The sequence below is a fragment of the Mchenga conophoros genome, linkage group LG15 (genome assembly GCF_057382185.1).
Source record: "Mchenga conophoros isolate Kocher_MC1m ecotype Shallow Benthic linkage group LG15, M_conophoros_male_GT1.1, whole genome shotgun sequence".
In the NCBI taxonomy this organism is placed as follows: domain Eukaryota; kingdom Metazoa; phylum Chordata; class Actinopteri; order Cichliformes; family Cichlidae; genus Mchenga; species Mchenga conophoros.
The window spans coordinates 9,094,323-9,117,448 of NC_140540.1; the positions used below are offsets into that span (position 1 = coordinate 9,094,323).

The 23,126-nt window shown below is 39.7% G+C and overlaps 1 protein-coding gene across 1 annotated transcript; it reads left to right on the forward strand.

The window, feature by feature from the left end:
• The first annotated feature begins 1,603 nt into the window (after positions 1–1,603).
• rp1l1b (rp1 like 1b) lies at positions 1,604–20,434 on the forward strand. The gene is made up of 4 exons (XM_085247116.1): positions 1,604–1,755; positions 3,814–4,480; positions 6,997–7,162; positions 7,353–20,434. Exons 2-4 carry the CDS (start codon positions 3,992–3,994, stop codon positions 19,325–19,327), a joined length of 12,630 nt encoding a protein of 4,209 aa, XP_085103242.1. The 5' UTR covers positions 1,604–1,755; positions 3,814–3,991; the 3' UTR covers positions 19,328–20,434.
• Positions 20,435–23,126: the final 2,692 nt, after the last annotated feature.

Consider the following 23,126-nt stretch of genomic DNA (forward strand, 5'->3'; position numbering starts at 1 on the left):
AAACCCAACAAATAAATGCTTCAGATTCTCATAATAAGAATCTGAAGCTAATAATAGGCTGACTTCAAACTAAATCACAGTGAGATTAAGTTACAAGTCCAATCAAATCATCTTTTTGGAGGTCTATCTTTAGTTCTGTTACAGTAACAAAATTACTTTCAAAGCACTACAAGAAAGGGTTGAATATAATAATATTTTTTTCATTGTTTTTTACACAGCCATATATACTAAGGTATATTAAGAAATTGTATCAGACTATGAACTCATCTGTAAAACTAAAGTATTAGCGTATAGAGTCAAATGTAAGGCCATCTGTCAGACAGCAAACTGAGTCATGCAACAGGACAATGATTCCAAAGACACAAATCTACAACAGGACGGCTGAAAAAGACAAGAATCCAGGTGTTGCAGTGACCCAATCAAAATCCAGCCCACAATGTGCTTGTGGTGTGGCCGTAAGACAGCTCTGCATAAACTGACGTTTAAAGACCTCTGAAGTGATGTTGTAAAGAGGGGTGGGCCAAAACTCCTCGACAACAATGTGAGAGATAAAGTCAAACAGAAAACAATCAATACAAGTTAATACCTCTCAAGGCGGTTCTATAAGCGACTGAATCAAAAGGTAGACTTAGCATTTCACTCACTGCTTCTGCTTTTTCATGGAATTTTGTTTTTAAAAAAAAATGGACTCGGTGTAATATGTCGTGTTTTGTATATTTTTTATTGCATTGTTAATCTGTGATATTTAAAACCTTAGAATTGATGATGATCATGTACTTTCTTTTTGCCGAGACTGTATATTTAAATTGTGAGCACAGCAGACTACAATAAAGACTGAAACATGAAAAGATAAACAGGCAGGTTTTGTGCTCCTGAGAAAGACAAAAAGAGGCGCTCATGCTTGCTGATGATCAGTTAATTGAGTGATCATGAACGTGTAGTTGCTACTTACCCTCCTAACCCCCATGGAAGCAGTATGGGTGGACTTTGTTTTTCACACGCTGCTTCAGTATTTTTGTTACATACGTAATGACAGGATGTGTTGTTTCTCATCTGCCATGGACCCGATTATATAAAAGACCAAAAATTTGGTTTTGACAGTGATGGGTCTGAGATGGTTTTTCTTGTCTCCACTGTCACTGTGACAAATAATAAGAAAACCTGAGTAACAAGACCAGGCAATGTCGTTGAAAGCTATTCTGGGCATTAAGGAAGCAATAAGAGGAAAAGGAAGATGAAAAACAAAATAGAAAAATGCTTCAGAGCTCTGTCATGAGCCAATTCAGCTCATATATCTATCTATCGCTCTCTCTCTTCCTCTATACACACACACACACACACACACACACACACGTGTGTGTGTGCAGTCCCTATCTTGAGTGAAAACAAGGGTTTGCTATGAAGGTAAAACAGGGTATCGTGCTTAGTCATTGAATTTTACTGAGCCAGGAGTTGCTTTCTAAGTGTTTAACTTAGGGTGTTTAACACCCTTTATGCAATGGTGAAGTCCAAGTCATGTGTCCAAAGCTTCAGCAGATTTCAGTCCAATCTCAGGGTGATTAGCAAGGCTTTTCAGTCTATCCTTAGCATCCCATGTATCTGATTAGCAGGTAGGCCCGCTTCCTCAGGGAGGACTTTTCATTGGTTTCTCTTTTCTTTCCTTGCAATAGCCATGGTGCTTCTCTGGGAGTTTACATCTCACATTCTATAGTTTTGGGAGTTGTTTTAATTGCCTGGACTATAACTGTGGATCATGTGAGTATACTGCCTCTGATTATGTGTATGCTTTTGACTGTAGTTACTACACATTTTGATTGAGCTGCTGCACTTAAACTTGCTGGTAAATTAATATAATTTCCACAGCAGAAATGCAATGACCACAACGATGAAATGCAGTTTCAGATGTGTGAGATCACATTAAGTATTTAAGATATGCTGGGTAATTTTTTTTTTCATGTTGTAACATTACATATCAACCTCAGTGGACCCATCTGCATACACGAACTCTTCTATATATTGCAGTTTGGTGAAAAAGAAACAAATTTTGTAGGGTAGATAACTGGTATTTAATTTATTAAATTGAATATTACACTGAGGCATTTTTAAAAATAAAATATTATGTGCATTATGTTTGGAAATTGTTTATTTCCATAAACCATCCAGTTTATACAAGCACATATAAACTATCAGTTCACACTGATAGAGGAGACACCTGTAATGTGTGACACGAAACAGTGGCAGCATTCAGTGTCACACATAACAGGACACTGAGGTACTTATTAGTATAGAACACAGACGATATAATTAAGATTAAATACATTTATAAAAGAATCAAAATAAACATTTACACATAAACTAAGTGAAATGGACATTCATAATCCTGATTGTGGGCAACAAAAAACCCCTTTTCGACTCATGTTTTGGCTTCAATAATCAAAAACCTTTTGGGGGATATAAATGGATATTTAAATGTTAAACGACTTAAAAGTTAAACGACTAAAAATGGCAACATGACATGTGAGAATACAAAATAACTGGCTCTTCTTCTCTTTGGAAATGTTCAGCTTCAGGAAACACTTGCTGTTTGACTAAAAAAATTACTAATACAAGAACAAGGATAACAGCCAAGCCTGTTCTTTATAGGTGTCAGTCAAGCTTAGCCTATTTTACCATTTAAAAAAAAAAATCTGTGGCATTTTTATGTGCATTTCATAGTGGGCATGCATCCCTTTTCCATCCGGCAACAATGAATTGACTTTACGTCCAAGTATTGTCACAGTAAGGCTGCATTGTGCCTATTGCAGATATTTCTGCTTTTTTTAGGTAATCCTTGAATTTTAATTGCAGGAGAAGCTGTTCGAGAGTCTATTTTTGTCAGTGACAGGCGCAGTCGCTGAGGTAATGTCCACTTCGACTGTGAGCAGAGACTTAAGCTTGTTATTTAAAGTCACTTAAGGATTTATTTGTGGCTGTAGCCTCATTATCCCTGCCTTTATGCACTCTTTGATCTTCAAAGCAGTCTGTATATATGGCACATGCATGCTGCGTGTGTCACAATATAGAATGTCACATTTTTTGTTTGGGCGTAATTGATTTGGGTGTAAATCTCTTAATGAATCCGATTTTAACTGGAATATGTTTGTCTGTGTTTTTCAGTCATAAATGTGGACATGTAGAAATACTGAAATGAAAGCCTTACTGGAACATTGGCTAAACATATTAAAGGATAAAATGACACAACAGCTATTTTTAATTTTTTTTTACAAATAAGACAAGATAAATGTAGAGCAGTATCAAACTTATTACACTAACACAGCGGTCCCCAACCTTTTTTGCTCCACGGACCGGTTTATGCCCGACAATATTTTCACGGACCGGCCTTTAAGGTGTCGCGGATAAATACAACAAAATAAAACTAGTAATGGTACCGAAAAAAAGAAGATTTATTCATAACACACGTGAAAAGACCCAGGAAAACCGAGTTAACGATAAAAACGATAACAAAATAACGCTGAAAAACGATAAAAACCCTGAAAACCATACATTTCAGACCTGAGCCTCAACTGTCGACTCACGGCCCGGGGGTTGGGGACCGCTGTACTAACAGATTTTCATATTTCATCATCAGACAGTAGTCAGTGGATTTAAATTAGATTCAACAAATGTGGCCCTTTTTTCCCTCCACACCAGCTGTTTACTTGCTCAAATGTGATTGATCAAATGGAAAACAGAAAAACTGGTTTGTAAGATGTTTCTAATGTAATCTCCTTTCAACGCATGCATTTTCATGTATTTTTTCCACATTGTTTCTAGTGAGCGGAGGTTATGCAGATGTGCGGTGCAACACCTCACCCGAGGCAGCTGCAGAAAAACATGGCAACCTTTCAGGACTGTTTGCCAAAGCTGACCTGGCCCCTTCTTCTGCTCACCTGAGCTCATCCTTCCTCCATTCTGAGCACAAACCCAATCATCAACGTCACCACAGTCCAAAATGTCTTCCCACAGACGCCACTTTCACTGTTTTGACGCTGTAGGAGGCGAAGGCACCCACAGGTCTTCTATTCCTTTTAAGCGCCACAGCACCCGCTTACCCAGAATCCCCCAGCATGGCATGGTGGCCCATCATGAACCCACAGCCGAATGCTATGTTTGCTCAGAGTGTAGACACGCCCATGCCTTGGAAGCAGTAGAGACTCAGTTGTCACCTTTCTATCACACTCACCCGTCATGTCACCACCACAATCCACACCACTATGTTCTCAGTGGGCCGAGCAGGCCTGAAGAAACACCTCTGGGCCACGAACGTCATCATCACCGATACAGTAAGAAGCTGGTGTTGGTGAAGAACAGTGACCCCTCATTCAGAAAGACCATCATCTTGCACCGCAGGGGTCTACGCAGTTTGGGGCTTTTCTTAGAGGAGGTTTCCGAGCTCATGCAGTACCACATCAGGAAGCTGTACACTGTGGGCGGGCACAAGGTGAGGTCATAAACAGCTGGAGCTAGAAATTCACATATTAAGTTTTGGTTTCCTGATTTTCTCTCACAAACCTTCTGAATAAAAGGAGTTAGATAAGATTTTAGACAGGAATGGTTTCCTACTACTTTCAGGAAGAAGTTTTGGTTTGGACCAAGGACCATATGTTAATTAGGCACAAATTTTTACACTGCATGTCGATTATCCTGATGAAACCCTCTGGTTTATCCTGACTTGGAACCGGGACCATTGTGACCCCTGACACTGTATTCGTGTCTTAAACCAAGACTCTTTTGCATATAATCTAATTCTTTGGTCCACAGTACACACGAAGCTTGTGAATCCTGCAAAGCCATGCATTGATTTTCCTATAATAAAACATTATAAAAACCATTAGATCTCAAAAGAAGCGAACGCTTGCAGGAGATTTTTTTGCTCCTCCAACAAAGCATTTCAGTAAAAACAGGAATCTGCACACTAATACATTCAAATCTACAAGATTTTCTATTTTTACTTGGTGTTTAATTGCTCTATAAGCCTCTTTATTGTACAACAGGCACATTCATAATAAGTCAATAAATAAATAGCATCATTTCATCAACTTTGCAAATAGTTATAATCCCAGATAACATACTATGAGGGTGTGAGGGAATGAAATGGGGATATTCCCTCACCCATGCATTCAGATTGTAGAGATTGCTCCAAAACCCATTAATCTTGATCATATCAGTGCTATTTTTGAGAGAGAAGAAACAGGTCAACGTTGAAACTCCCCTACTTTGATACCAGAGGTGTCTCAGAAATGTGTCTTCCACCATGGCAATTAATTATCTTCACCTGGGCTTCGTGTGACCACAGATGAAGCCATTCATCTGCCTTTAACAGCAGTGGCTTTAAAATTCAGAACTGCACTGTCATCACAACGAGCCGTACACGAGCCAGATAAAAATCAACAAAACACTCAATACTTCGGGGCTACATGCTTTCACAGCATTTTATGACTGACAGTAGAGAACATGAGTATTTAATATTAAAAACATAGAAAGAACAATATTACAGATTCATAATATTCTAAGAGTGTTTTGGTCATTTAATTCTGTTATAGACATATTTAACATGCCTATAAGAGGATTTAATTAATTCATTTATTAATGCTTAACAAAATAAGTCCTTAAACCTTAAAAGATTGCATTCTCTGAAATCTGAAAAAAAGGATCACAAACAACAAACATATATTAACCAAGAAGGTTACTCCTGCTAGGCCTTTGTTTGAAAGGTTAGTACACACTCTGTACCCTGAGATTAATATGAATTGTTTCAGGTTAATCATCTCTGACGCAGGAGACAAGTCATCCTAATGCTGATAATTAGCTTGCATGATGTCCAGTTTTATTATCAAACTTTTGATAATAGCTGGAGGTACCCTAAAACTAACTAAATCTTTGTGTCTGAGCTTTATTAATATAGATGAATTACGCAGACATTTAGTCAAACTCTTTTGCACACTCAGCAAGCTGCCAGTACTGCTGAGCCACGCTGATGCTGCTCACAATGGCAGTTCATCATCGCACGAATGCACCGTCATTTCACAGAGATCATCCGGGATTAGGATAGATGCTTTGTCTTGACTCACTGCATGATTCACACCCTTCTTTGGCAGGGATTTAGAACTCTGCCGCTGTGCTCGAGAGGTGGCAGTGTCCTGACACAATGAAGATATTTATTATTATCATCATTACTCAATAAAAGAAAGACCCCACCTGACTAAAATCACCGTAACAAAATAACACTGAAATATTTTAAAATGTATTCATAATGTTAGGAAACAAAAACATGCAGTATTTTCCATTCTTAGTATGACATCCATTTTCACAAATATGTTGTTATGTAACCCCAATATGTACATCAGCTGCTGTCAAATCCAGGTCTCATCCGCTGATGGCTCAGCTCACGGCCCATCTGGGTATCCTTTCGCCAGGTCTTGTACAGGGAGCGCTATTTAAGTAATTTTAGCCTTCCTAGAGTTTCTGCAGGTGATGCAAGGCGCTCTATAGCCCACCTTCATCTCACCTCATCACTGTTATACTGTTTCTAAATTAGATTTAATTTAAATTAAATTAGTTGATCATTGTCCTCTTCACCTTAAGCTTTCTGTGCGGATGGGAAGGTGAGAAAGAGCCCAAAAACCAAAGGTATAACTTTTAACTGGTCCTGATTGAAATATGGGACTCTAATTAGTGTGCCAGATCAGATTGTTAAAGGGGGAAATGATGTTTCCCCTACAGTATATAGCGAGAAGCTATTAGATTGTTTTGGATCAAAACAATGGCAGCTAGAGATCAATCAGAATCTGACAACACTGATAAGGGTAACTTAATTTCACTCTTCAGATGGCATTAAATTCTTACTTTTGCTGATTAATTGTAATTAACGATGGCATTCTTTTTAAATCATCTTCCCTGTGTTCCTTTAAAGATAACAGCAAACTGTAAACAAACGTATTCGTTATTTGGTTTCAGATCGACAGCGTTCAGAGTCTTCTGCAGTGCCCCTGCGTTCTTGTCTGTGTCGGCCGGGAGCCTTCTCACCCATCGATTGTGGAGAACTTTCGGAAAACATCCGACGATAAACTTCCAAAGCTGAGTGTGAGGTCACGCTCCGGTGGCTGCACTGACGGACATGAGAGTAGGAAAAACTCTTAAAGTGATAATTACATTCTTACAAGTAGTAACTACAAAGTAGAAGTACTGAAAGATATGCTATGGATGGTTCTCTAGCATCTAAATTAAATGACTTTTGTTAACGTACACCTTTAACAAAAGGCCTAATTTGAAATATTTGTCTTTTTTCTTTAACTGTTGCATGAAAAATCAAGGACTCCCTTCAAAGAAAAGTGTCATCCATCCAAACCTGGAATCTGGAAACAAAGTTATCAGGCAGTCAGTGTCATCTGACAAGTCAGGCCCAGATGGAACTGATTCACCAGACAATGTCAACTCTTGCCCACCCACTGGTGATGGGGTGAGGGAAGATGATATAGAGAAATGTGTACGTGTTAATAAAGATGGCAGTTTATCAATGGAGATGAAAGTGCGCTTTAGACTGCAAAATGATGAAACAGTGCACTGGTCCACGGAAGTAAGAAAGACCACAGGCAGGACCTGTGACTACCACCAAGGAAACAATAACCCACACTTTCCGAGCTATCTTGAATCTGAAAACATCTCTGCTGTTCAGCCAGATGACCATTTCATGAGTCAGCACTATCAGAGACATCAAGAAGAACCTCATTGTCCTCACTGCTGCAGTCACTGCCAGGATTATGAAATCTGGAAAAATGTACCAAGAACACATGGGGCGAGTCGCCGCATTCAAACATCTAGCTCAAGTGCATCTTCACATACAGTGGTCTCTAGAAAGACAGTAGTATCTAGATCAAGCGAAGAGCTTACTGAACAAGTGGTGGAGACAGAGACTTGTGTGAAGCAGACTATTGAGGCAGCTGAAACTGTAGAGTATTGCACCATCGGGAGTGAGGCTTGCTCACCAAAGTGCAACGTGCAATCTTCCACTTTGTATAACTGTCTAAATGAGAAATCAGAACAAACAAGATCCATTACTAGGCAAAATCAACCCCAGAGTCCTCAAGATACAACATCCAATGCTTCAGGACAATCTAGCAAGTCAAAAAAATCTAAACCCTCACACGCTTGTCATTGTGGAGTATCTGAAGAAAATACAAAAGGACAAATCTACACCCGAGCTGAAGAGGAAGGCAAAATACAAAGAGATTGTTCAAGTGCCATGTCTTTAAAATCTAATGTCTCTTGCAGATCAACTGTGTCTGGCAAAATACAGGACCCAGAGACAAAGGATGAAGAGGAGAACAGGTCTAAAAGTGCCATGTCAGTTCATTCAAATGCCTCGACAAAATCCAAATCGGATGTTTTGGATGTTGCAGTTGGAGGATCTCAAGCATGTGATGACAATGGAACGCACAAAAGACCACTGAGCAGCATGTCTGTTAAATCCTCCAAATCTGAAAAATCTGTGAAGTCTGAGCATCAACAACATAAATCAGAGGAAGATGTTGAAGAAGAAAAACCAATAAGTCCCATCTCAGCAAAGTCAGAGATGTCTATTAAATCCAGAGGATCGAGGGCATCTTCTTTCCTAGGTGAAAAAGAAACAAAGGAGGAAGCTCAGCCGAGGACACCTAGTGTCACATCAGCTGCTTCAGATTCTTCTGTAGAGTCACCTGAGGCATCTGCAGAAAAAAGCATTCAAAAGCCAGCTGAGAATGAAACTGAACTGAGAACACAAAGCACCATGTCTGGGAATTCAAACACTTCAGCAACATCTACAGAGTCAAGCGCATCTGAAGATCCACATACAGGAAATGCAGAGGAAAGATCTGAAAGAACAGTAAGTGTAATGTCAGCTAGGTCTGTCAAGTCAAATGAATCTGCAACATCTAGAAAGTTAAACGTTGAGACAGAAGAGACAAGGGAGGCAACTGATGCCATGTCAGCTAACTCTAATTCATCAGCAAGATCTAAAGGATCCAAGAGGCCCGATCCTCCTGATGCAACTGAATGTGTTGGTTCATCAGATGACATAAATACTGAAGAGCAAAGCGGAGAGAGACCACAAAGCATACTGTCAGTCAAATCAGCAAAGTCTGTAAAGTCCAGTGTTTCTGCAAAATCCAGCAGATCCAAACACGGAGAAGAGGGAGAGGAGAGGGGACCAAGTTCTTTGTCAGTAAAATCAGTTCAGTCCAATGTGTCAGGAAAATCAAAAGGGTCAAACACTTCAGCCAAATCTAATATGTCCGTGCCCACCGATATTGAAGCTGAAGAACAGGCTGCAGTTAATGATGAATATGAAGAAAGACCTCCAAGCAATACATCAACCACATCTGCTAAATCTTTAAAATCAAATGCTTCTGCAGTTACTCCTGAAAGCTGTGGTGATGCTTCTGAAGAAACTAATATTGAAGGTGAGACTGAAGGAGAATCAGTGAGCTCATTGTCAATTACATCAGATATTTCTGCAACATCGTTTAAATCAAAAGACGAAGGCACTGAGATGCTTCAAGAAGCAAATGATGAAGAGGAAACTGAACAAAGACCACCAAGCTGCTTATCAGCTAAATCACTTCATTCACATGTTTCTGAAATATCTGCAGAGCGAGTACCAAGTGCTTTGTCAGCTAAATCAGCAAAGTCACGTGCTTCTAACACATCTAATAAACCAAAACCCTGTGAAGTTTGTGCTTGCCAAGCCAATGAAAGATATGGCGAAGAGGAAACTCAGGAAAGAGCACAGAGTGAAGTATCAAACAGATCTGGAAAGTCAACTAATTCTGCAAAATCTCCCAAGTCAAAAGATCACGAAGAGGAAAATATATCTCTTCATATGGAAAATGAAGAGAGAGCTCCAAGCAATCTGTCAGTCAGATCAGGAAAATCAGGAAAGTCAAATGCTTCTGCAGCATCTAAAAGATCAAAGGTTTCTGAAATTTGCTTGGAAGACTTTGCTGACCATCCCGAGGAAAGAATCGTTGAAGGTGAGAGTGAAGTGAGAGCAGTGAGTGCTATGTCTTCCAAGTCAGCTAAGTCAGATATTTCTGCCAGATCAAACAGAACAAATCATTCTGTTAATGGTCCAGGTAGCGAAAACTCAGAGAACTCTAATGAAGAAAATGACAAAGAGCAAACAGAACAAAGAGCACAAAGTAGCCTATCAGCCAAATCAGGTCAGTCACATATTTCCGACAGATCTAAAAGGTCTGCAGATAGATCACCCAGTGCTTTGTCATCTAAATCAGCAAAGTCACATACTTCAAACAAATCTGTGAAATCAAATATTTCTGAAGTTCTGTGTAGTGATACTGATAAAATAGATGGTGAAGATCAAACTCAAGAGAGACCACAGAGTACAATTTCATCCAGAACTGAAAAATCAACAGTTTCTGCAAAATCTAGTAGATCAACGATATTGGAAGATAATATAGTTAGGGAACACACAGAGAGAGCTCCAAGCAATCTGTCGGTCAGATCAGAAAGATCAGCAAAGTCGAATGTTTCTTCAGCATCAAAGAGATCAAATGTTTCTGTAGCTGTCTTAGAAGACAATGTTGACCCTTCTGACGAAAGAATTATTGAAGGTGAGAGTGAAGATGGCACAATGAGATCAGCATCTGCGCAGTCAGATATTTCTGCCAGATCAAATAGGTCAAACCAGTCTGCTGATGCATCAACTAAAGAAAAGTCAGAGAGTGCTGATGAAGAAAATAACAAAGAGCAAACGGAACAAAGAGCACAAAGCAGCTTATCAGCCAAATCAGTTAAGTCACATGTTTCTGGTAGATCTAAAAAGTCTGCAGACAGATCACCCAGTGCTTTATCAGCTAAATCAGCAAGGTCACATACTTCAAACAAATCTGTGAAATCAAATATTTCTGAAGTTCTGTGTAGTGGTACTGATGAAATAGATGGCAAAGATCAAACTCAAGAGAGATCACAGAGCGCAATTTCAGCCAGAACTGAAAAATCAACAGTTTCTGGAAAATCTAGTAGATCAACAAGAATGGAAGAAAATAAAGTTGATCATGAGGAACCCACAGAGAGAGCTCCAAGCAATCTGTCAGTTAGATCAGGAAAATCAGCAAAGTCAAATGTCTCTGCAACATCTGGAACATCAGATATATCTGAAGCTCTTTTAGGAGACTGCATTGACAATACAGAGGATGTTAAGGGTGAAACTGAAGAGAGGGCAATGAGCTCATTGTCTGTCCAGTCAAATATTTCTGCAAGATCAAATAAGTCAAAACGATCTGTTGATGCTCCAATTAAAGAGGACAGAAAGATCTATGATGAAAGGGAAGAAAGAGCACAAAGCAGCTTATCAGTCAAGTCAGTTAAGTCACATGTTTCTGAGAGATCTAAAAATTCTGCAGAGAGATCACCCAGTGTTTTGTCAGTTAAATCCACTCAATCGCATGCTTCTGTAATATCGGTCAAATCAAATGCTTCTGAAGATCAGTCTGGCACAGTTGCGCATACTGCTGATGTAGGAGACCCTAAAGATGAAACTGAGGAAAGAGCACCGAGTGCAGTGTCAACCAAAACTGAAAAGTCAGCTATTTCTGAAAAATCCTCAGTGTCAAAAGTATTTCATTGTCCAGATGAAAACGATATCTGTGATCTGGAGGACCATGAAGATCGGTCTCCAAGCAATATGTCTGCCAGCTCAGCAAAATCAGCAAAGTCAAAGACTTCAGAAGTTTCAAAAAAATCTAAATCTTCTGCCATTCAATGTGATTGCATTGCAGAAAAGGAAAATAAAGAGGAGCACACTGAAAGCAGATCAGTGAGTTCAATGTCACTCCATTCGGCTGATTCAAATTTTTCTGAAATATCAGGTATATCAAAATGTTCAGCAGAGCCTCCAGCTGAAGAGAGAGTTGCCACACCTAAATCCCATGTATCTACTATATCTCTAAAATCTAAAGCTTCAAAAGTTGCTTCACAGCATAAATTACCAGCGCAAGGAAATGATGAGGATGAACCTCAAAACAGAGCAGAAAGTGCAATGTCAGCAAAATCCTCTATTTCTGCCAAATCCAATAAGTCAAAATTATTGGCTGCCCCAGTAGAAGAAATATCTCATGATTCTGATCATACTGAAAGACCTGTAAGCAGTAAATCACAGAGATCAGCAAAATCCACCAAGTCAAATGTTTCTGTGAAATCTAAGAAATCAAAAGCTACTACTATCCCTTCTGAACACAGCACTGAGATTGCTGATGCAGAGTCTGAGGGAAGAGCGAGCTCATTGTCAACACAAACGATAAGGTCAAATATTTCTTCAAAATCCAAAAAGTCAAAATGTTCTCATGTACCAAATTGTGAGACCTCCAATGAAGATAATGACAAATCACAAACTGAAGAAAGATCTCCAAGTGTAATGTCAGTCAAATCAAATATTTCCCATGTTACAGAAAGATCCAATGCCTCTGATATTACTGAAGACGTTGATGAAGTCACTGATGTGTCTGCTGAAGAGCATGTGGCAGAAGATGTAGTGAGAGCAGTTAGTGCCATTTCAGCTGGATCTGCAAAGTCGCATGCCTCAACACGATCTACGAAATCAAAAGGCACATTTCCAGGTGAAGGAAGTGCTGACGAAGAAAGCGCAAAGACAACAACAAGTTGTACATCAGCTAACAAAGAAAATGTAGAGCGAGCACAAAGTTCTATGTCAGCAAAGTCAAGTGGTTCAAGGAGATCTGCAAAAGGATCTCGAGCTTTTGCTGGAAATTCTGCTGAGGAACATGCTGAAGAAGAAACTGAGGAGAGGTCATCAAGCAGCGTGTCGGCCAAATTAAACAATTCAAATGTTTCTGTGTCATCAAGGAGCTCGACAACTTGTGAAATATCTTCAGAATACAACAATGCCAATGATTTGGAGACTGTACAGAGATCTCTAAGCTCCTTGTCAGCAAAATCAGCCCGATCCACCAAATCACTGCAATCCAACATTTCTTCAAAAACTGCTAAGTCAAAACCCTCTGTAGGCAAAGAAAATCATGAAGCCAATGTGGAGAAAGAAACAACTGGTCCCTCCATTATATCTACTGAAAATTGTTTAAATGACACTGATGAAAATACAGCAGAAGACTCAGAGAACAGAGCAATGACCTCAATGTCTACCGAGTCAAATGCAACATCAGTATCTGCAAAAACAAGAACTTCTCAAAAATCAGGGAAATCAAAAGTGCTGGAGCAGGTAGCTGATAAGGCAGATCCAGCACAGAGGAGTCCAAGTGTTTTATCAGTGAAGTCAAACACCTCAGGAAGAACAAAAAAATCAAATATATCTGGAACAACCACCACTGAAACGGTTGGACATGAAGAAGAAGCTGATGACAGTGCCATGTCAACCAAATCAGTTAGTTCATCAAAGTCAAATAAATTACAAGGTCCAGAAATCACTACTACAAACAGTTCTGGCCATCCTAATGAAGAGAATACTGAAGAGATATCTGAGAAAGCACAGAGTGCTGTGTCAGCAAAATCAAAAAGGTCAGTAAAATCAACAAAATCTGACATTTTAAGCAAATCAGATGTCCCCATCGTGACCGTTGGGGAAAATGAAACCAGAGCACCTACAGCCATGTCAACGAAGTCCAAGGCTTCATCATCTTCAAAAAAGTCCAAAACATCTGAGATCAGTGGAAAGAAAAGTGCCACAACTACAGATGTCTCTTCTGAGCGGACCAGTGTTTCTCCACTAAATTTAGAAGTAATGAAGCCAAAGGAAAAGAGCCGATCTACTGCCAAATCAAACTCTGGAAGACATTCAGCAATGTCAGAAACAAGTCAGAGAGCAAAGCAGCAGAAAGAAAATGAACAACATGTCATATCTCACACAGAGTCAAATGAAAGTAACTTGTCACAAACTCTGTCTAGTTCAGATATCATCAAAGAGATGTGTGAGTCTCCAGCACACAGTCACTCAAAACGTAATGTTCCTCACAAGATAAATGGTGACCTGGATACTAAGGAAAGTGGTGGAAGTGTCACTGACAAGAAAACTGACAGAAGCAGCAAATATCTGCATAAGAGCACCGAAGTTGATGATTTTGACCTGGTCCCATCCAGCCTACCCAACGCATCCCCTACTGAGGTTGTAAACGAATGGCTGAAATCACTGCCAGCAGAGGGTGAATTAGAGGACGTAGAGGAATTTAATGAAAACGGCGATGGACCAAAAACTGTCCCCACAACAGAAGAAATTAACACAGCGGATACTGTTAACAATCCAACTGAGAATTCAAAAGGCCCAGTAGAAGGGGAGGCAAAGAAATGTCTTCCTAATAATGACTGCGAAACAAGCAAAGAAACACCAAAGGAAGATAACACCTCTACTGATGCAGACAATGCCTCAACAGTATTTAACTCTTCCATACAAGTGATGAAAGTCCTTTTAAATCCGAAGCTAGACAGATGCAACAGTTTACCAGAAATTTCTCCAGCTTATGGACGTAAACTGAGCTCCTCAGCTAGAGGTTTTTTGGATTGCCTTGTGAAGCTGCAGCTAATAGACCATGATCCAAAAAATGCCAATGAAAAAAATGAAAGGTATCAAGAACTCATGGGTATTCTTCAGTCCCTTTGGCTTTGTGATCCTCCTGAAAATGAACATGCATTACGGAAAGATGATCACCATTTTGCAGATGATGATTTCAATCATACGTCATCGTCTGGCGTGGATGTCAACAGTGGCTCCACAGGCTCCGGGAACAGCAGTGATGGTGTAAAGAGTGGCAATGACGTGAATGGTGATGTTTCTGAGCCTCACGCCACTGTGGATATGTTTAAGAAGGTACAACAAGGGTGTGAAGTTGAAACAGATGCAGATGTTCAGAGCACATCAGTAAGAAAGGCAGAAGGAATGTGTGAAGATGAGCAAAAGGAAGATTATCCAGCAAGCAGTGATAGTCCAAGAGAACAATCTGAAACACCACATTCCTCAAACGAGAGTGCAAGAAATTTCAGCGAGGGCCAAAAACTTCCAGAAGCTGAAACCGATTCTTCAGAGAACAGCAACTCTGAGAGCCTTCTCCTCATAGAAAGAGAAGAGCTAGCTAAAATGATTTCACAAGATGATCCTGCTTGGGTCTTAACCTTATTAAATAAAATTGAAAAACAGTTCATGACTCATTATATCAAAGCGATGAATGAGTTCAAAACTCGATGGAACCTGGGAGATAGTGAGCAACTTGACAGTACGATTAATGAACTTAGAGCTGAGGTTCACAAAAGAATCCAAGCAAGTATTGACAGAGAACTGTGGAAAATTCAAGGCCAAAAAGGCCAACCGAGACCTCCAAGAGAGACAAAATCCCGTGTTTCAACGACACAAGCAGAAGAGAGAAGACGGAAACTGAAGGTCAACCTCAAACCATCGACTGATTCACATGCAGAAAAAAGTGACGATTCAGCAACAGGAACGTCTTATAGTGACCAGCGCAGTGAAAACGGCGATGAATGCTGTCAATGCGAATCGTGCATTAAGAAAAAAATGACGTGTAGGACACCTCTTCAGGGAGATTCGATGACACCTGTACCTGCTGCCACGGCAATCAAGTGTGCATCTCACCCTGGAAATATTCATGAAACTCAAGCGGCAGAAACCCTTGTGGAAAAAGTTATTGTTAAAGCTTTAAGGGAAGTGCGAGAAGTACATCCAGGCCCTGAAGATATCTCTGAATTTGCAGCAGATGAAAAGGAAGCAGATGATATGAGTCAAGATGCAGTTCGTGATGAGGTTTCTGAAAAGAATGACGCAAAAGAACATGTTGCCAAAGAAATGCCTGAAAAAACTGTTGCTGAAGAAAATAAGGAGGAGAATGATGCCAATGACATAGGTGATGAACTGCGAAAACAAAAAGGTGATAAAACAAGCGAAGATAAGACTCAGAAAGAAATGTCAGTGGAAGAGTCGTTTTTGGCATCAACAGCTAAACAGGAATATGACAAAGGAGGAGCAAAGAATAAATGTTTGATAGCAAAGAACATAATACTGCCATCAATGCAGCTGATCATGCAGAAGATGAGGGCTAATGAAAAGGATGCCACAGCTGATGAATTGTTACATGAACCAAAAGAATCAGGAAAAATTGTGCAAATTGTATCCACAAATGGAGAAGAATTTGCTGAAGCTATCAGGTCAAATGATGAACTCCCAAAACAAGAAGATGGTGTATATTATAATAAGAGTGCTCTAATAAAAAATATTGTGGTTACGAGTGAAGATGACCCTAAGGAAGACACAGTAGAGACTTCAACAGAAGAGACTACTCTGACATCTGATGCTAAACATGAACCTGAGGAAGAAGCAGCAAAGAAGGAATGGTTAACCGTAAAGAATACATTGCTGCCATCAATGCAGATGATCATGCAAATGAGAATTCGGAAAGACCAGCTGATGAAAGCAGATGGAAGTGATGCAACAGCTGATGAACCGCTAAATGGACCAACAGAAGATGAAAGTGAAGACACTGAAGCCTCAAGTGAAGATAAGTCTAAGGAAGATGTTGCTGAAGGTACCATGGTTCAAGATGAAGACACACACGTTGCAGGAGCAACAGCTGAACAAAATCCGATGCCAGAAGAAAGTAAATCAGGGAGGTTTAAGGTAAAGAAGAGAGTGCATATGATGCAGGAGGAAGCAGTGAATGAAGACTTAGGTATAGTTGATGAATTTTTAAAAGAAGAAGAAGAAGCATGGTGTAAAGGTAAACTTACTGCAGAAAATGAGACTGCCAGTTTGAGTGAAGATGAGTCAGATGAGGAGTCTGCTGAAGATACTACTACTGAAGATGAAAATACAGCAGTAGAAGCCACCACAGAAGGGAAAGATGAAGTCTGGGAAGAAAAAATACTCCCTGAAGAAGAGAAAATGTCTACCGTTAGTGAAGACGAGTCTGCAGATGAAAGCACTGACACAGCTACAGGTGACGAATCTACAGAAGAACCAGGTGACCCGGCAACAACTGAGGATGAGACAGCTGCAGAAAAAGAGACTGGTCTCACAAGAAAAGCAGAATCAAAGCATGAAAATGCTGAAGATGAGATTGAAAACAAAGATACTACTATGGTATCCTCAACTGATCATGAATCAGAGAGTGAGGAAGCTGTGGAATCACTGAAGGTTGATGATGGAGAAGAGACTGATGCTACCAGCGAAGATGACTCTGACGAAGATTTAAATGCCACCACAAATGAAGAAGAAGAGGAAAATGATGTCACAAGTAACGATCTGTCAAATGAACCATCTGAAATAGCAACAACTGAAGATGAGTTTCTTGTAGAAAGAGAGACAGCCGCTACAAGTGAGCATGAACTTACGGAAGGCACTTACGAAGCATCCACAGCTGAAGATGAAAATGTAGCTGTCGAGAGCAGCATGGTGGCCACAAGTGAGCGTGAATCTGAGGAAGACGAGGTTGTGGAAAAAGGAACAGTCACTGATGAAGAGAAGATCCCTGCTATCAGTGCAGAGGAGTCTGAGGGTGAAAACAATCACACGAACAAATTGTCAGAAGAACCAGATCGAGCAGCATCAGCTGAAGACAAGACAGCTGTAAGTGAAGAGATTTCTTCAGCAGGAAAAGGTGACTCAAAGGATGAAACTGCAGTGGAAGCAACTGACAATGAGGAAGCTGTTAAAGCAGAAGATGCTGACAATAGTGAAGAGATTGGTGCTGTCACTGAAAATGATTCAGGAGAGGACCTAGATGCCACCACAAATGAAGATGAGACAACAGAGGAGGATGACACCACAGAACCAGCTGAAGAAACAACCGAAGATGAGCGGGTGATCGAAACAGAGATTGCTGTTTCAACCGAGAATGAACCTAACAGAGGCGCTGCTGCTGAAGAAAACGTGGAAGGAACCACAAGTGACAATGAAGCTGAAGATTATGGTGCAGCAGAAGAGGCTGCAACAACTGAACATGACTCAGACACAGCAGTGGCGGTGAACACCGCCAGCGCAAGTGAATCTGAGTCAGAAGATGAGGTTTCTGAAGCAAAAGAGAGTGCTGTCACAAGTGAAGATGAGCTGAAGAAAGCTGCTGTTGAGGTCGCTCAGGAAGAGGCAGCAGAAGATGTGACAGATGCCGAGCACGAATTTAACAAAGACACCAGTTCAGATGAGTCGGACGTGAAGGGAACGGATGAAAAACTAAGTGAGAGTGAGATTGCTGAGCAAAAGGAAATTGCTGCCACAAGCGAAAATGAAATGGCAGAGGAAGCAGATGAAACCAGTGATGAGTCAGACAAGACAGAGTCGTCTGAAAAGATCGGAGAAAGCAGTGCTAATGAAGAATGTAAAGAAGAAGAAAATGATGAAGATAACAGTAAGAAGCTAGTAGAAGGTGAAACAACTGGAGATGAATCGGAAGAACCTGGAAAGGAAGCGGTGGAATCTGGTGAAAATGAATTGACTTGTGAAGATTGCACAGAGGCTTTAACAACAGAGGGCGAGACTGAAAAGCATGAAACCACAGAGGAAGACTCAGGACAGCCTGAAGCAGGAGAAAATGAGACTGATGAAAGTGACAGCAGGGAAGAATCTGGAGCAGAAGGTACATCTGCAGGAGAGGAGGCTGAAGAAACTCAAACGGGAAAGGTGGAATCTACAGACGATACAGAAGATGAATCCGAGCAAGATGAAGGACAGAATGCTGTCAGTGAATCAGAGGATAATTCCAACAAACCAGAGAGTGGATGCCCAGAAAGTGATGTCACTTGTCAAGAAGATACTAATGATGTAGTGGAGCTTAAACCAGAAGAGGATGAGGAGATGGAGGAAAAATCAGAAACCAAAGAAGAAATCAGAGAAAACAACCCAGAGGATGATGTTACACAATGTGAATGTATTAACATCCCAGATGGAAGTCATGATAATAATGAAGAGGATTCCAATGCTTCTGAAAAGGAGGATGAGGAAACCGAGACACCCAATGAAGACTGGAGTGAAAAACAGGGAGATTCAGCTGATGGAGAAGACGAAGCAGAGGAAGACTCAGATGAACCAGGGGAAGAAAGTGGTGACATACAGCTTCCTTTGGTTACCAGCAAGATAGACAATCAAGATGTAGCTAACATAGTACCTAAGGAAGCGCTAAAGCCACTTGATACTTTGATCAAAAAGACCGCAGAATCTGAGGACAGCACTTACGCTGACATTGAAGATTCAGAGCCTGAAATAAACAGCCAAGATGACATTAAAAGCCTTGAGACAAAGAGTGTGAAAAAGAAGTTGTTTTGAATTGACCGTGACTCTGCCAAAGCTGAAGGTGACTGATAGAGAGTGAGACATGGGAGAAAAAAACGAGGGGTATTCTTAATATTTTAGGTTAGGTCTCCTAAATGAAAAAAAGCAAAAGGATTGATGTAGATTATCCTAAATCTTAAGTAGCACTATTAGGCTCTACTTAACAAGTACTAAACATGACAAGCACACAAGATGAGATACTACAGCAAATTCTAGTATCTGTAGAACACAAACTGCTCATGCAACAATATGAAAAACTTGAATGTATATAATGCATATCTAAACTAAATCATAGAGTATTTTATTACATATCACCTGCAATTCTGAGCCTTAGACAGAACACGGCACTGTTTATGAGCTATGCTTTCCAAAACTTGACAGTATGGTCCCGTTCCTGTGAACAACTTACAAATGTCACACATGCACACACATACTGCAATTTTTGTCAGAATTGCTGCAGTTCTTTTACATGTTTTGCTGCTTAACATTTTCTGCAGGACTGTGGGTGTTTTGAATGTATCCTATTTAACCAAATAGGTTTTGATTCTACTATAAGCATGCAAAAAAAATATGTAATTTTCCATAACCCCAAAACTGTTTGGGTGCTGTGTATAAAAAGTTCTTTAAAAATCAATTGAGATCTTTATTTATTTATCAGATTTTTGAAATATATAATTCTCAGGTTCAATATATTTTGTCTTTGAACCTTTTCTAATCAATTATATATGGATTCTGGCTTCTACCTGTCTTATACAGCACCCACACTCTTTTGGAAAGAAAGCTTGTAAAATAAGTTTTCTCAGCAACCTGGAAAAAACGAATTATATTTATTTATGTGTTTGGTGTACTGCTGTGTATGTAATATACTCTTGTACTCTAGTGTTGCATATACAAAGCAAAACTTGAAGATGATCGCCATCAGTGTAAGCAGATGGTAATGAAAGCCAGAGCTGGGTTTTATGTATCACAACATCCTGCCCTTATGTATTTTAGATGATTCAGCTGTAATTACATGAAGAATCTATGTGATTTTCTGTGGTACAGGGAATTACCTTTGCTCAGTGTACTGCACATATTGATATTAAACATACTTGAAAGTAATTTTATTGTTCTTTTATAAGCTGAGATTTCACACAACAAATTAAGGCTTCCAAATAAAATGTTTAACTTAAAAAAAAATCTCCACTACATAATAAGCACGCTACCTATAATAGATTGCAACTACTTTCAGTTACTCCCTTACCACAAGGGGTCACCACAGTGTGTGGGGCTGCATGTTTAATTTGTCAGAGTTTTATGGTGGATGTCGCTCCTGACACATTCCAAAGGGGATTTGTGTCTGGCTGGAATGGAACCAGGAAATTTTCACTTGCCAAGTGTGTGTGTTAACCACTACACTATGGAACTACCTATGATAGATTAAAATTATTATTATTTTTTTTATATATATATACATTGTTTGCTATGACTATTTTTTATAAAGCATGGTACAGTTTGAAATACTTTATACTAATAAGTCATCACAATTTACTGTGAATTAAATAAAATTAAATAAAATTTTATTTACACAGCACAAAATCACAAAATCACTTTATATTGTAAAGTTAAGACTATTTCTAATGCAGAACCCCAACAACCAATAACTTCCTATCAGCAAACATCTGGTGACAGCGGGAAGGAAAAACGCCCTTTTAACAGGAAGAAACCTCTAGCAGGACCAGGCTCAGGGAGGGGCAGCCATCTGCTGTGATTAGTTGAGGGGAAAAACAGGACAGAAGACACGCTGTAAAGGAGAGCCAGAGATTAATAATAACTAATGATTAAATGCAAAGTAGTGAGAGTGAAAGAGTTGAGTGAACAAGAAACACTCTGTGCATCATGGGAAGCCCCAGCAGTCTAGGCCTACTGCTGAGTAACTAAGGGTTACATGGTCACTTGATCCAGCCCTATATAGTACATTTGCATCATGACTGAAATCAGCCCACTGAAGGAACAATGGGCTAGGAGGTCAGTTCCTTAATCATAATTATGCAAATTCTCATGACCATTCATCAACAACCACTAATCAAAGCCCACTGATCAATGACCATGAGTACCATTCACAGAGAGTTGGGGAATGGCTCTGTGTTAAGCTTGGGGAAACTTGCAGTCAGCTGAGATTGAAGAAGTCACTTGGATGAGTGACGAAACGTTTCTCCCACTGAAAACGCTACATCCAGATGAACAGAATAAACTTTTGGTAACTGGCAATAGCTGATAAACAGAGCGGATGGATGTGCCTCTCTCAGTGTTTCCATTTGCAGTCGATCATTGCTGTCACTTGCAGCACTCTTTTCCATCTAGCTAATTGAAATAAGAATATAGCTTGTACTCTCTTAAGTCATTCCAGGTGCACGTGCCATCTGTGTCCAAGAGTTCCTTGCTCTACAAAGCAACACTCACAAGTGCAGTTATGTGGAGTGCAGTTTGTTTGCTTTTTCCCCCTCTATCTTTGCACAGACACGAGGGCTTCTGTGGTGTAGTGGTTAACACATTCATCTTGCTTGCAAAAGATCTCAGATACTACCCCACTCAAGCTAACTACTAGTAGTGCTGGTTGCAAGCCCAAATAAATGGGATGACTGCATCAGTAAGGACATTCAGTGTTGAATCTTTGCGAAGTCATGCATATCAATCAGCTATGGTGACCCTTTGGGAAATAACTGAGTATGCAAAAATTGAAAATGGAACTTCATTTTATGGGTGTATGGGTGCAACATACACTCATACAAAACCATGGGTGCAACATAAAAGTCCCTCCATGACTAGCTTACACTCTTATAGATAAAACAGCAAGCTAGCTGCTATAAAAATAGGCATATAAAATCTTAACAACTTTTTTAAAATTCTTCTGTGTTTGGGTGTTTTCACATTCTGGTCTGGAATATGAATATGGACCAGCACAAGTAGTCTGGTTACTGCGTAGGACTGTTATGAAAATGCATGTCTTACCACATCCTTAGTGAGACAGGCAAGTGTGCAGACAAGTGTGTAGCATGTCGCTAACAAGCTGGCACAGCTTCTGCCTATCCAGGACACTGCTGAGTCATTTAGTTAGTCTAGCAAATTTGACTGTGTCACTGAACCTAAAAGAGGGTTTTCATTTTTTGATTGATTAATAAATGATTAATAAAGGATATTGCTTACCCGGTGGTTTACCAGTGTGCCAAATTTATTAAATAGCTAGCTGCTAGGGAGTTAAATATCTATTTAATATCTCCAGTGGCATGGTAAAGTTGGTCTGTGGACGCATCATATACAACTAAGCTAAAATTAAACAAGCTAAAACAAAGTCTCATCCTCTGGGGCTGAAAAATGAAGCTAATCTGGATCAGCCAAGAAGGTAACACCTTCAACCTCTGGGTAACCACAGTCAATCGCAAACTGAAAGGTCAGTGTTTTATCACAATTAATCGCTGAGTATCACAAACAGCTTTTATGTAATTGACAACTTGACTCCATTCAAATGCAATCTGATGGCAGACTGATTGCACATTGATGGTCACTGTTGTATGGGGCGCTGTTTGCAAACTGAAACTGAAGCTGAAATTAACAGCAACATTTTTCCACATTTAGCTCAAAACCTTACTAAACCATATTTTTCAAGTCACTTTTTACAAAATTTACTAAAATATTTAGCTTTTTATATTTAAAACACAATTTTGTGTTAAATCTAAATGTTATGGGAAACTAAATATTTAGCTAACATGCACATTTATTGTATATGTTGGAAATACCAAAATAAAAGCTTTAC

What these genes read in the sequence shown, in the direction of transcription:
- rp1l1b (XM_085247116.1), top strand. Translation starts at nt 3,992, where the DNA reads ATGTCTTCCCACAGACGCCACTTTCACTGTTTTGACGCTGTAGGAGGC. An exon ending in ACACTGTGGGCGGGCACAAG is followed by an intron (nt 4,481 to 6,996) that starts GTGAGGTCATAA and finishes ATTTGGTTTCAG; the next exon opens with ATCGACAGCGTTCAGAGTCT. An exon ending in CTGCACTGACGGACATGAGA is followed by an intron (nt 7,163 to 7,352) that starts GTAGGAAAAACT and finishes TGAAAAATCAAG; the next exon opens with GACTCCCTTCAAAGAAAAGT.